Here is a 16154-nt window from a genome sequence, read left to right on the forward strand (position 1 = left end):
GGTGCCAGTTCCAGCTCCTTCTGAGACACCTTCATCAGCCAAAGTCCCCTGCTCTGAGGAAGATCTATTTCCAGACAGTGAGGGTTCTGAGTTAGGAGATCAGGAAACAAAAGAGGCCCTTCAGCCCTCTGCCCCGGAAAGGACGGCAGTCCAGGGCCCACAGGTTCAGCCATCTCCCCTATGGCACGGGCAGCTACTTTCCTGTGCAGTAACGCCTCCCTCCTGACATGACTGCCATCATTATGGAGGCTATTAGATAAGATATTGCAGCAGGCCTCCAACAAAAGAAATTCTCTGCCTCCAAAAAGCATAAAAAGTGTGGTAAGAGAACAGCGATTAGGGATCTACCAAGGGAGGCCCCTATCCAGAAGGAATGGTCATAGGGATCATCAGACAGTTCTTCATCCTCAGGGGATGAGGAGGATGTTCCGGACTCTGAACTATCTGACAATGAGGATTCAGATCTAGAGCAAACTCTCTTAGCAAACCTTCTATGTTCAGGTCTCTTTTAATCAAGGCCCAGAAGATAGCTAATCTAGAAGCAGCCCAGGTCACTAAGTCCCTGGGGGCCAAAAGGGATTCGGCTGGGCTGGGCTGGTGTTCACCGAGCCCATCATGCAACAAGAGGTGGTTCCCTCACCTCCCTTCTTCACAGACGTGGTCCAACATCAATTGAAGTTCCCGGGGTCGGGCCTCTTTCTCACTGCCCAAGACAAACGCTTTTACAATATTGGACCGGATTTGGCCAAGGCCTTGGAGGTCCCTTCGGTGGATGTTCTGATAGCTGCATTGTTCTCACCTAATGTTGTTCCAAGCAATCTGGAGGATGCCTTAAAGGTGGAGGATAGGACGATGGAACACATCCTCATTAAGGGTCACCAGTCGGCAGCATGGGCAATTCAGGGCAGCCACAGCCACATCCTTCTTTAATAGAACCTCTCTCCTGTGGCTCCAGCAATTGAGGGACAGGCTCCCAGCCTCAGATTCGAGGTCTCACCAGAACCTCTATAAGTTGAAAGTGGCCCTTCAATTCTCAGCAGATGCCTCCATTGATGCGGCCAGGTTTGCAGCTAAATCAGTTGGGTCCACTATAGTAGCCAGGCCTCTTCTGTGGCTGCAGCCTTGGCAGGCCGATGCCAAGAATAAGTGATGCCTCACCTTTGAACCTTTTGTGGGGGATAAATTGTTTGGGGGCCTCCTTGAGCCCAGGCTTATTGAGTCTAAGGATAACAGGAAAATTCTCCCCTCCGTCTTCTGCAGGACTGAGAACTGGGCTGCTCCTTATCATCTCAGGTCATCCTTTCAGAACCCGGACAGGGGATATGGATTGTTCCGTCTGGCCAGACAGTACTCAGGATGTCAGAGTCCCCAGCAGCAGCAGGAGGGGACAGGTAGAGGATACCAACGATTCCCCCCTTCCAGGAAATCTTACCGAGATACAGGAAACTCTTGTCTCTTCCACAGACAAGAGTGACTGCCGCAGGAACCTTCCCATTGGCAGTCGATTGGCCTCCTTTGCTGACTGATGGGAATAGGTAACAATGGATGCCTGGGTCAGGGGGACAATAAAAACAGGCCTCTCCCTAGAATTTCCCTCCTATCTCCCAAGGCATTTCCTCCTCTGCCCCATATCCCGGGACCAGGAAAAGAAAAGCCTGGGATATCAGGCAATTCAGCCAGTGCCGGAGGAACAACAGGGACAGAGGTTTTACTCCCTCCTGTTCAGGCTTTGGGCGGCTGAAGGGCGATCCTAGACTTCAAAGTCTTGAATCACCATATTGTCTACTGGCGGTTCAAGATGCACTTATTAATTACCATCTTGGAGGGTGTCCACAGGGATGACTTCCTGACCTTGATAGATCTGATGGAGGGCTACCTCCATGTCCCCATCCAACTAGAACACCAATGGTTTCTCCATTTTTGCTACCAGGGGCACCACTACCAAGATCAGGATCTCCCATTCGGCTCTCGTTGGCACCTAGAGTATTCACCAAGCTGCTAGCAGCCTTGGCGATCCACCTATGGGCCTGTCCAATAAGGATAATGTGCTACCTGGACGACATTCTCCTTTGTCCAGGTTCCCAGACCAGGCCCGCAGGGATCTGTGGGAGGCTGTAGAGGTTCTAGAAACCATTGCTTTTCAATCAACCTCTCCAAGAGCCACCTAGCTCTGACCAGGTGCATAATTCACCTGGGCACTCTCATAGACACCTGCCTAGGTCAGGTATTCCTGTCGGAGGAACGCCAGCAGAGCCTCCAGGAGTTAGCTTTGGAGGTTCAGAGACAGCGCAGAGTTCAGCTTCTCCAACTGTCCCAACTGCTAGGCAAATGGTCTCATGCTTTGCAATAGTGCCCTGGTCCAGACTTCACTGCAGGCCCCTCCAATGGTTGCTACTGCCATTCCAGAAGGACAAAAGAAGCTGTTCATCAGAATGGCTCACCTTGTCCCCCAGAGTCCACAATTCCATGGCCTGGTGGTCATCATAGGCCATAACAAAGGGTTGTTTGTTCCTAGAACCATTCCAGGTGACTATCACCACCGACGCCAGCCTGCTGGGATGGGAGGCCCATTCTGCCACAGAGGTGAGACAGGATCAGTGGACCCACTTAGAAAAGCAACAGATGATCAATTTCCTGGAACTGAGGGTGATTCACCTAGCGCTCCTGCACTTCCAACTGTCAGTGGAGGGGCAGCATGTGTTGATCCTGACAGAAAACATGATGGCGAAAGCCCACATCAAACAGCAGGGTGGAACCCAATCCAAGCGGCTGATGAAAGAGGCCCAGAAGCTGCTGGCCTGGGAACTTCCTTTCCGTACAGGCCGAGCACATCACAGGTGCCGACAACATCATGGTGGATTGGCTGAGCTGATCACAGGTAGATCAGGCCGAGTGGGAACAACCCACTTCAGAGAGCTGACCAGAAGGTTCAGGGTTCCCGTGGCTGACCACTCTACCACCAGCCTCACCAAGAAGGTCCCTTGGTTTTACATGAGGTATTTAGCTCCAGGCATGGAGGAGAGGGATGGCCTACGATGTCACTGGCTGAAGGGTCTTCTTTATGCATTTCCTCCATTTCCTCTGCTCCAGCGAGTCATCAGGAAGCTGCTGGAGGAAAAGGCAGAGTTAATCCTCCTAGCACCTCACTGGTTGCGTCACCTGTGGTTCATGAATCTCCTGTCTCTGTTGGTTGCTCCTCTGTGGAGGATTCCTCTCCAGGATTTCTCTCTTCCAGGGGACCATATCTCATCTGGACACACAATGGGTCAAGATGACTACATGGAGGTTGATAATGGCTCAGATGGCATTCGCATGATCCAGGCAGCCAGGAGGCCGGCCACCATTCACATCTATGACTCCACTTGGAAGGCTTTGTGTTCTTGGTGTCGGCCCAGGAAAGTGGCTCCCCTCCGAGCTTTGGCATATCACATTCTCCAATTTCTACAGGACGGGTTGGCTGCCAGGCTGGCACACAACACTCTCCGTTACCAGATCACAGCACTATTCTCCGTTCTATGTTCTGGCCTGGACAGGTCATTTGACAATTCCTGAAGGGCGCTACTAACCTGCATCCACCCACCATACATCGCTCCCCTTCATGGGACCTGCCTCTCGTCCTTCAGGCCCTCACCCAGGCCCCATTCAAGCCACTGTGGGTGGCGCAGTGGTTAAATGCAGCACTGCAGGTTATTGCTAGATCAGCAGGTCAGCGGTTCAAATCTCACCGGCTCAGGGTTGACTCAGCCTTCCATCCTTCCGAGGTGGGTAAAATGAGGACCCAGATTGTTGGGGGCAATATGCTGACTCTCTGTAAACCGCTTAGAGAGGCCTGAAAGGCCTATGAAGCGGTATATAAGTCTACTGCTATTGCTATTGCTATTGCTTCCCTTATCTATAGGTCACAAAAAGTGTTGTTCCTGGTAGCAATCACATCCACCCATCAGATCTCGGAACTAGCAGCTCTTTCCATGTGACAGGATCTGTGCACCTTCCATATGGACAGAGTGATTCTCAGGGTGGATCCAGCATTCATCCCTAAGGTGAATTCCATCTTCTAGAGCACAACTGGCACACCCTAGATGTTCAAAGAGCTCTGAAGATCTATTTACGCAGGACGTCAACCTTCCATCGCACTGAAGCATTGTTTGTTTCTTTTCAACTGGACTCTATGGGCCTCAAAGTTTTTTCTTCTTCATTAGGAAGGTGGATCAGGGCATGCATTGCAAAGGCATATTCTTCTCTGGATCAGCCAGTTCCAGATCACATTACTGCACATTTGACACGTAGCACAGCTGCCACAGCTGTCTGGGGCACATGGGCATCATTACATGAGATGTCCTAGATGGCCACATGGTCATCTCCTTCCATATTTATTAGACACTACAGAATTGAGAGGTACGCATTGGCTGATGCAGCCTTTGGGAGGCAAGTTTTACACCAGGTTAGGGTTGATCAGACGGATTCATCCCAGATTGTTTCCCACCCATAATGTTGGACAAGCTTTGGTATGTCTCACACAAGGATGCTGTCTCCACTAAGTCAGGAAAATATAGCGTTGGCTTATCTGATACACACATTTTCTGAAGAAGTGGAGACCGCATCCTGCCCCATCCTTAGGGTACGGTCCATTATTTCAGAACAGATTTGTTTCCTTTCACGCACGTCTGTCTGCATATTGGTCTTCGTCAAAAAAGCTGGGGATTTCAGCAGGAAGAGACGGGACTTAAACTTTGCAGACTCAGTTCTATTGGATGGTATGTGAGAATCACCCACCCAAGGATGCTGTCTCCACTTCTTCAGAAAATGAGCATATCAGGTAAGCCAATACTACATTGCCATCTTCTAATATTTTATCACTGTTTTTTTAAAAAGGAAGGTTGACTAAATTGATCCTTCTACTGATTTTTATATCAACAGGCATAAAGATAAAGAAAGAACATGCCAGAATTACCGTGGTGGGTTCATTTCAACCGGTACAGTGGGAACAACCCCTGCATCACCCACATGCATGCATGTGGCTTGCGTGCACATGTATGTGGCACACATATGCATTGTGTCAAATGATGCTTCTGCAAGCCTCTGCAATGCTCTAGCTGCTCAGCAGAGCATCACACAGGTGTTGTACATGCCATGCGCATGTACGGAAACGCCGATAGCTTTAAAACTTGGTAAGTAGCATGGGCAGGCGGGTGGGCCCTCCGGAGCACCATACTGGAACAGTACCCGGTGCTCCGGGCAGGATCTGGTATGTCCGTACTGGGGCATATCGCCTGCAACCCACCACTAAAGAATTAGGACAGTTCCTAATTAATATGTTATAATTGCAGCTTTCACATCATTCCTCAAGAGTGCCATAATATTAGAAAAGAAAACTATATGGCATTAACAAAAAGTATGTTGACTTTACACATCAAGCTGCATCTTCATGGGCTTGCTGATCATGGCAAAAGTAATTGTATCATCTATTTACATGACATTCTTATTTGGAATCTGTAATATGTATTGGATCAAATCATGAAGGAACAATAAATATTATACTATCAGACTCCAAAAACAAAGAAAGATGCATTGTGAGTCTTCCAAGTAGACTTCCTTATCGTTCTTCACTATAGACAGACTTTTGCCAAACTAAAGCAGACTACCACTCTCATAAATCACATGAGAACTATTAGGAAGCAGCCTCTTTACCCAATTCTCTTACACAAACTATCAGAACTAAGTTGTTTCTTGCTCCTATGGATTGCTCCTCCTACCCTCATGAAAATCTGTATTATATTCTATTACATATACAGTTAATAAAAGTTCAAAAACCTTTCTTAGGCATGGTGAGCTTCAATAACTAGAATGAATATGAATGTGAAAGCCATTAATATCACCAAGATGTAGCTGAGGCAACTCATTAACACTTCTCTTATATTAGCTGGAAAAGTGATAGTGCTGTGATTAATAATAAGAATTCTGTTAAGGATGAACTGGCTAGAACTTATTAGCTCTATAGTACAAAAGAAAGTCCTGAAAGACTGAAGAAGCCTTGATCATAAAAGAAGTTTGAGAGATGGATGAATATCTGTTGAATAAATGAATGAATGAATGAAAAAAATAATTACTATGTGTATGAATAAAAAAGAACTCAAGATAAATACAGCATGAACACTCTCCCAGAAATATAATACCAGAGAGGTAACTGGATTGAGTAGTGTACCAGTGAGGGGCACAAAGAACTTTTAGGAAACTGGAAATTATAAAAGAAGAAAAAAGTCTTGTATTAGAGATATTACCAATAAGAGCAAATGGAAATAATAGGTCAAAATAATCATAGACAAGAGAAAGTTCAGGTTTACTTTACATTAGACAGTGAAAAGTTCCTAAGAATAAATTTTCCAGCTCCTTTGAGAAAATTCTATCTTGTTAATTCATTTTCATATAGATTCACCTTATTTTTTATTTAATTTATTGGTCACACATCTTATAAGGTAGTTCTGGGCAGCCAATTTATTTTGATATGTGCTATCTTATCTTGATAGTGCTCCTTCTCTTAAGATGTTTTTTTTAAAATAATCTTTATTGGTTATAATTTTTTTTAAAGAATAAGACATACAAATACAAATACAACTTTAAACATACAACCCCCACCCTGCAGTGACAGTCATTCACACCCCAACATTTTTTTCCTTCCTCATTGTTTAGTCTCTAACCAGCATCTTCTCGTTACAAAGTTCAGGGATCTATTACAATGCCCATGTTCACTTTTAGTTCCCATTGTTAACAACTGCTATTTAACTTTCCCCATTTTAAGTCCCTGCTGTTCTCCTTGTTGCCCACATATACTATAGGTTCCAGCTAAGATAATGTTCCATTTCTCCTTTGTCCCTCAGCCAACCTGTCATTCTGTCCATTTCTGCACATTCATAAATCCTTTTAATTATGGCATCTTCTGATGGTATGGTAGTAGATTTCCAAAATTGCGCATAGGTGATTCTTGCAGCCACAATTATATGTAGGCTCAAATGCCATATAGATTTACTCATGTTTTCTGGTTTTATGCTTAGTAAAAAATTCTCGGGTTTTCATTCCATGCTTGCCCCGGTAACCTCTTTTAGCCAGAATTAGAAGAGAGGGCAAAATGGGTAGCCAAATTGGAGGTGGTGGAAAAAGCCTTGCAACAGGACCCACTAGATGATAAGAAAAAAGAAGAAATGGCTAGAATTAAGCACGGGATATCTATTCTAGAGCAGGAGGATGTTGCTCGGAAACTTAGGGGGATTAAGCAAAACTTTTTTGAGCATGCTAACAAACCGGGCCGTTGGCTCTCTTATAGACTTCAGAAAGAAAGAGAGAGCAGACGTATAGCTCAACTGCAGAATAGTTGTTAATGTTAATGGTGGTAATAGTATATGTTTCTCGACGCACAAAAGGCTTTTGATCGGGTAAATTGGAAGTTTATGTTGTCACAATTAGAAAATATGAAGTTTGGAGAAAACTTCTTAAACACAGTTTGGGCAATTTATGTACAACAAACTGTGACATTATTGGTAAATGGAGAAGAGGCGGGTGATATTGAGATTGGTAAAGGCACAAGACAAGGTTGCCCGTTATCCCCCCTACTGTTTATCCTTACATTAGAACCCCTTCTTAGAATAGTGAGAAGTGATATACAAATTAAAGGGTTACGAGCTAAAGCTAGGAATTTAAGATCCAGGCTTTTGCCGACGACCTTGTTTTTATTTTGGAGGATCCTATGGCTTCTGGGATACAACTTTTACGTAAAATAGAGGAGTATGGTATGATAGCGGGGTTATGTATAAATAAAGAGAGACAAAACTGTTAATCAAGAATATGACTTTGAACCAGAAAAGGGAAGTACAAAGCCTGTTAGGGATTAACATGCCCCACAAAATACAATACTTGGGAATTTGGCTCACGGAGAGATGTTCCTCTAGCAAGGTAGATAATTATATGAAATTACTACAACAGGTATCTAAGGATATGACTAATTGGAGTGGTAAACAACTGTCTTTGATGGGCAGGATTGCGACAGTTAAGACACATGTATTACCAAAAATTTTGTTTTTGTTTCAAACGGCACCGACTAAATTGGACAAAAAAAATTTAAATCCTTGGAGAAAATACTGGCTCGATTTATATGGCAAGGCAAGAAAGCACGAATTAAAGCCCAAATGTTGCAAAAACGTAAAGAACTGGGAGGCTTCGGAGTACCCAACTGGGAAGCATATTATAATGCAGCAATTATGACATGGGTGAAGGATTGGGTGACGTTGAGTAGAAGGCGCCTATTGGCTATAGAGGGACATGACCTCCCCCAGGGATGGCATGCCTCCCTCTGGCAAGAAAGAGATATCCCCCATAGGTACTTCATGGGACATTTTATTCGGAAGATTTTGATGGGGATGTGGGAAAAGATGAGGAAAAAGTACTATCTTAGGGTTCCGTGTTGGTTGGCACCATTGGAGGCCTTAACGCATCCCAGTGTATTTAATTGGACAAGAAACATAATATATAAAGACATTATGACAGAAGATGGCAACATGAAAACAAAGATGGAATTAGAGCAGCAGGGCAGGAATCTGGAATGGTGGGAATATTTACAGATTAGAAATAGGTTTAAAAGCAATAAGGTACGGTTTGGGATCTACCCAAACCCCCAGGGGCTAGATAAGATTTTGTTTGGCGGAGATAAGAAAATGTTATCAAAGATTTATCAATTTTTGACCTGTCAAGATGCTAAAGAAGAGATGGATAAAAGCCTTCTAATAACATGGGAGAGAAACTTTGGCTATGAGATTGAAATGGGCAAATGGTGGGATCTACGGAGTAAGACTATTAAACTTACAATATCTACAGCGTTTAAAGAAAACATATACAAGATGGTTTATAGATGGCACTTCCCCCCAATGAGGTTAGCCAAAATGTTTCCTGGGTTATCTCCACTGTGTTGGAAATGTGGAAAAAGGGATGGCACATTCTACCATATTTGGTGGTCTTGTACTGAGGCCACGAAATACTGGAGAAGGATTCTCTTAAGATGTTTTGATATCCAGGAATAAAGTACTTAAAAAATTGAGAGATGTATACCCTTATCTTGTCTCAATGGCTTGTTTTATTATTTCTTTTTAGCACCAATTTAATTAAGGGAAATTTGAGTTTTCCCCCATTTATATCTTCCTTAAGCTCCCATTGCATAGATATTGCAGAGAAGATATTAGAATATCTATGCTTTCGCATCAATCAAGGTATAAAAAGACTGTTAGTATGATAATAAATCTAGATACTGGGCTGACATAAATACAGATTATGGATATCAAGAAGGTGGGGAAATATGTTATTATGCTTGTAATTATCTAGGAATCTTCAAGTAAATTATGAGATATACTTTTAGCTATTCCTAATTTAAATGGTATAAGAATCAAATATACGTCTACATATCAGTGGAAAAAGATATTGTGCCACCTATTTTGTTTTGCTAAATTGAACAACATGTTGTTTTGAGATGCTACATGGTTGGACATAAGATTAGTTGAATCCTCATTTACATGTGAAACTCAATCACTGTCAACTTTAAATGCTTTTATAAAATAAATTATTTATATGCATGTATGTTACATTTACACTGCACATTTCAGAACTAAGATTTCAAAATGATTTACTGTTATTTTGAGACAACTGTCTACTAAATAAAAGAAGTGAAAATGCTGAATAATGATCTCTTTAACTTATATACATGCAAATACTCATTCCTCTGTATCCAACACTGGTAGCATAGACAGAGCTTTATCACACTGCACTGCAAAGAGTTTTCCAATTATATAAATTATATAATATTTCCATATTTTTTATTATGCATTGGCTTCATAAGGGTTCTTGAGAAATTTAGGAAATACATTTTATAATGAAGTGTTCAAGTATAAAAGCCAATACAGTTCTAAGCTATATAAACAGAGGGATAGAATCAAGATCACGTGAAGTGTTAATACCACTTTATAATGCCTTGGTAAGGCCACACTTGGAATACTGCAGTCAATTTTGGTCGCCACAATGTAAAAAAAGATGTGGAAACTCTAGAAAGAGTGCAGAGAACAGCAACAAAGATGATTAGAGGTCTGGAGACTAAACATATGAAGAACGGTTGCAGGAACTGGGTATGTCTAGTTTAATGAAAAAAAGGACTAGGGGAGACATGATAGCAGTGTTCCAATATCTCAGGGGTTGCCACAAAGAAGAGGGAGTCAAGCTATTCTCCAAGGCACCTGAGTGTAGAACAAGAAACAATGGGTGGAAACTAATCAAGGAGAGAAGCAACTGAGGAGAAATTTCCTGACAGAACAATTAATCAGTGGAACACTTGCCTCCAGAAGTTGTGAATGCCCCAATGCTGGAAGTCTTTAAGAAGATGTCGGATAGCCATTTGTCTGAAACGGTATAGGCAGGGAGTTGGCCTAGAAGACCTCCAAGATATCTTCCAACTACTAGCTATTGTATTGTATTATTAAAACTTAATAGGTCATAATCGGGGGGGGGGGATTTAAAGTGAGAAATTGGTTTTTCTATTAAATGCCAGTAACTAAATTTATATATCTACTTCAGAGCAGCTGAAAAAATGAACAAAACCTAATGCAATGTAATGGATTTTGAAGGCAGTTAAAATAGTGATTAATAAAAGGCTATTTAGGAATATAAGCCAAAAATCAATTATTTTATTGAAAGTTATGGTTTGGACTGTTAATGTAATGAAGAAAGGTTTCACTTCCTTCCTTATTCATAAAACGTTTGCTTGAAGAGATTAGTAGAGATACACGGTAAATTTGAATCTAACAATCTAATGCAAATACTTTTTAAGTAATTACATTTCTCATGTGTTACAGGCATTCCTTGGGTTTAATAGATTAGATATGAATAGGCTATCTATTACTAAAATGACAGATATGATTCTCCTTCCTTCAGCTAACAAAATATTGAAGCCACTCAAAGCTTTCAGGAAAAACTGAAGCCCCGTGTTTTGGTTCCTGAAAACATTATATGGCTTCAGTGCTTCACTAGTCTGAGGAAGAACAACACCAATATTTAGTGTAGACAATCCTTTGTAAGTATGAATTCCAAATTAAATGCACATTCAAGTTAAAGTCACAGTTAGGGAATGATTTTTCAACCCAGGAATTTCCTGTGTCTACATTATTTGGAAAAGATTGCAATGCTGGGAAATAAGGAACGGGGAAAAAGATAACTAGCAGAAAGTGCTTGGACTTAAGTTTAGGAAAAAAATCTATCTATGTTGTTCCTAACAGTTGATCCAGATTTGATAGAATATAATGTCAGTCATTTACATTACAGATAAACACTCATACTTTTATTCCATTAATATCTGAACAATACAAGTTATATTTAGTATTCATTATAATGTGGTTGTATTTGTTTTCTCTGACTTCAAAATGTATTTGGTATACAACTCACTCAGTTCCTAGCTGGATGGATTTGAAATGTGTAGTAATTTCAACATATCCTGAGGCATCTGATTAGGGAAACATTCTATTAGATTCTGCACATCTACTTCAAAAATGTGCTAATAATAGTAAGATTAAAAGTGAGCAAGAAAGAAAATGAGAATGAAAATAAACAAAATTATGTCTACAAAATAGTAATATGCATATCAAAGAGCAAAAAAAATGTGAAGTTCTTCAAATATATTTGGTCACTGAAAGAAGATAGGACAAACATCCATATCTTTCTCTTGGGGAAAAAAAACTTTTTAATTGCACATTTCATTGCATAAATGTCATTCATCAAAATTCAACCAAGCAGTGGAAAAAATAACAGATATTGTAAGTATCTACAACTGCCAGTATAATTAATTTCACTGCATAATTAAATTTTAGAGTTAAAGTATACAATGCTACCTAATATAAATATGCAGAGTTTGGGGGTTGACAGAGAATGCATATAAGCAACATTCAAATTCTGAATCATGTTTGATGCTGCATGTAACTGCCAGCAATTTCCCAGATTTCTCCATATAGATTCATAGATTTGAAAGGGAAATTTAGACTAATAGTTTCCACTCAATACTTGGAGTAGGAATTGAAAGTATCTCAAGCAGATGATGATTCAACCTTTTCTTGAACTGATTTAATGATATATTTAATTATCACTTCTCTGGCAATTGTTCTCCTTGTCAAAATGTCTTATTCTTTAAATTATTTTCTAATGTTCAGTCAGTATGCCATCCCAAACTTTCATTGTTTCATATTGTATTCCAGAAAGAGAGAAAACAGGTCCTGATTTTTTTCTATGAGGTATCCTTTCAAATATTCAAAAAGAACTATTATATCCCTTCTCAGATGTTCCCCTCCCCCAGGCTAAGCACTTCCTTTAATCTCTCTTGATATTCCTTATTGCTCTTATATAAACCTGTTACTTTTTTCTAAATCTTTGTTAAAGTATGATGCCTAGAATTGGACACGGTTCTTAAATTAGGACCTGACAAATATATTGAAATGATTTGCTTCTGTGACTGCAAATTATAATTCTGTAAAATATACCATCTAAAACTACATTTGCCTTTTTTTGCATAGTGTATTGCTATAGATTATATCACATTTATTTTACAATCAACTATAAAAGTTTTTTTTTCTAGTACTAGAACTAGTCACCAAGTCAATTATCCCCATCCCACACCTGTGGATTTGTTTCCTAAATGAAGAATGTGTTAAATTTCATTCTGTTGCTTTTACTTATCCCACCAAATTTTGTGTCAAATTTAATAATTCCCGCAACTCTTTATATATCTAAGAAAATATAGAAAAGTAGAGGACACAGGCATTGTGCTTTGATAACTCTTTCCAATGTGATAAAAATAATTGCATTTTTTTTACCCCAATGATATGTTAATTTTTATGTAAGATTGCTGATCAGCATGTCATGGAGCATTGGTCAATTTTTTTTGCTGATGACAAAATATATAAACATTTACAAACCTATTAAGGAGGATTACCAACCAAAAATTAGTCTGGTAAAGTTTCTTCTTGGCAAATCCATCATGGCTTCTGGTAGTTATCACACATTTACATCCATATTTAAGTATTAAAAACCATATAAACACAGTGAGAAATAACAAAAAATGTACTTAAACAATATTTCATTATGTCATATCAATATACAAAAAAGTGTGCAAGCTTTCAGATGTTTAAGAATTTTGCATGGGGAAAAATGGTTACATAAAGGAAAAAGGAAATAAATAAATAACACATGCCAAGAAATTGTAGATCTACATTTTTGCACTGAACTTGAGAATTAAGGTATCAGTTGGATCTGGACTGTTGAGTACTGCTGAGTCAAATACATCCTGAAGTAAAATATATTTCTATCATTAAGTAAATTGCATGGAAGTCTGCAAACTAGACAATGTTAATTGCATAGTAGGTTAAAAAATGTCAAAAGCAATAAAATCAATAGTGTTACCTAGTTAGGAAAAATATATCTTAGATTGTAGTGATACAGAATATTAAACAGCTAAAGCTATATCCAGTAGACTGTAAACATAAAAGATTCATAATGAAGTCAGCATTGCCACTTTTTATTTGTGCGCATTAACTGGTATATACATATGGTACATATGTTCCTGAAATCTGTCAGAAATTATCAGCATTTGGCAGACAAAAATGGTGTTCACATTCAACAAAATGTTTTTCATTTATTTAAAAGAAACCTATGTTTAATTAGATAAATTTTAAATTGTGAAACTTTTTTATCTGAAAAGCTAAATACTGTAACCAACTATGTAGCTATCGTAATGATTAAATCCTTAATAGTTCAGTAAAAGGTATTTCCCATATCTGATGGGGGGAGAGAAATATATCCTAAAATATATGAAGTGTCTGAAAGCTGTTTAAATAAGAATGAATTAGATTCTAATTTTTGTTCAGTAAGCATAATCATAGCATTAGTGATGCATCAGGTTTTACTCTTTAGCTTGATTCTTAATGCAGAAAAAGTACATCATTTAGAGGATGCAAATAATATAGGTAGAAAAATAATTCCTGGGTATAATATTAATATTATATGAGTCACAATTCAGTCTCTGGTATTAACATTCCTTGCAAAAAAAAAAAAAGAAAGAAAAGAGGCAAGACACAATCATCAACCCTCCCCCCAAAAGAAATACGATATAATTAATTTTTGGAAATTAAGCTGGTTCTCAAGGAAAACTGCAGAAAAATCCTTTTGTTTTTCCATTAAAGCAACAATTTTAGATTTCCAATGACATGGAAATAAAAATGAGAAGATCTCAAGTTCATACAAAGCCCTTAGTCCCTAGAAATACAATAACAAGGGGAAGGGAGAAGACATTAGATTGTGTAATTAGCATACTAAAAGACAGGACAAGTTAAGATATTAACTCTTAAGTTATTACTTATCCTGCAGCTGTTAAACATACTGAAGTTGCATTTCTACCATTCTACTGTTCAGAACTGAAAACTGACTATTGTGATTGTGGTTAAATCTCTCTTCTATTTTTAATCCCCCTTCGAGTGCCCTTAAATATTCAGTTTTGAAAAAATCTTAGGAACTAATCTCAGTTTTGGGTTTATGACAGAGCTATCATTGATTCCTTTCCATTCCCTGCAAGTACTTATCAGGTTTTGTAGGCATGCTTTCAGAAGACAAAAAACAAACGTATTGCTATGAGCCTACAATTCATATTAACTGAAATTTAAATAAATGCCCACTTAAATATTCAAGCAGAAAAGGTTATATCCAAGGGATTTATGCTTGAGATGCATTTAAAATGATATAAGTTTCACATATATGTCATTCATTTAAGATCTATTGTTCATTTTTGATAAAATAGAAAGGTAAATAATTTCTTAGTTCAACCATGAGTATGACCTTCTATGGAGAAGAAGGTCTGGAGTCTTTCCATAAGCATTAATCCTGCCAATAAGCAGGTTTTTATTTTCCCAGAGAGAAATAATAGGCTAAATTCAACTTCTATCCCTATGTAAAACCATTTTAAAATGAATGTTGCTTATTTGTTTTTAAGATAGCTGTAACTACTAATCCTTATAATTAGATTAGAAGTGATAAAATTATTAAGTGCTAGTATACACAGCCCTTTATGTCAGGAATATTTAAATATTGCAAAGAACTAGTATATATGATGTTCTTTCTCAAAATACTCAGGGCACTCCATGAAACCTTCCATTCATACACATTTTGAGGCATGATATATTCCTTTGGAATGATCTGTATGGATACAGTAACTATGACTGCAGTCTAGGTCTGTAATGTTTACAATATGAAATAAGTGTTAATTTAGCTCATTATCTTGAAATCCAAAGATTTCTTGAAATTTCTTATTTCAGTTCTTATTTCAGTAGTCAGGTCATAGGAACCAATTCATTAAACCACCAAATTTTGGCATCCCTATAAGATATACAGGTGAAACTCAAAAAATTAGAATATTGTGCAAAAGTTCATTTATTTCAGTAATGCAACTTAAAAGGTGAAACTAATATATGAGATAGGCTCATTACATGCAAAACAAGATAGTTCAAGCCACGATTTGTCATAATTATGATGATTATGACTTACAGCTCATGAAAACCCCAAATCCACAATCTCAGAAAATTAGAATATTGTGAAAAGGTGCAATATTCTAGGCTCAAAGTGTCCCACTCTAATCAGCTAATTAAGCCATAACACTTGCAAAGGGTTCCTGAGCCTTTAAATGGTTTCTCAGTCTGGTTCAGTAGGAATCACAATCATGGGAAAGAGTGCTGACCTGACAGTTGTGCAGAAAACCATCATTTTCACCCTCCATAAGGAGGGAAAGCCTCAAAAGATAATTGCAAAAGAAGTTGGATGTTCCCAAAGTGCTGTATCAAAGCACATTAATAGAAAGTTATGTGGAAGGGAAAAGTGTAGAAGAAAAAGGTGCACAAGTAGCAGGGATGACCACAGCCTGGAGAGGATTGTCAGGAAAAGGCCATTCAAAAGTGTTGGGGACTTTCACAAGGAATGGATTGAGGCTGGAGTCAGTGCATCAAGAGCCACCACACACAGACGGATCCTGGACATGGGCTTCAAATGTCATATTCCTCTTGTCAAGCCGCTCCTGAACAACAAACAACGTCAGAAGCGTC

At 39.1% G+C, this 16154-nt stretch overlaps 1 protein-coding gene across 1 annotated transcript in view; it reads left to right on the forward strand.

The window, feature by feature from the left end:
* Nucleotides 1-2721: 2721 nt before the first annotated feature.
* Nucleotides 2722-16154, forward strand: part of CNTNAP2 (contactin associated protein 2) — a 984443-nt gene continuing 971010 nt past the window's right edge. The window contains 1 exon segment of the mRNA XM_032235887.1: nt 2722-2878. Within this exon segment, the coding sequence (XP_032091778.1) occupies nt 2722-2878 (157 nt within the window).

This window comes from Thamnophis elegans, chromosome Z, assembly GCF_009769535.1.
Source record: "Thamnophis elegans isolate rThaEle1 chromosome Z, rThaEle1.pri, whole genome shotgun sequence".
NCBI lineage: Eukaryota > Metazoa > Chordata > Lepidosauria > Squamata > Colubridae > Thamnophis > Thamnophis elegans.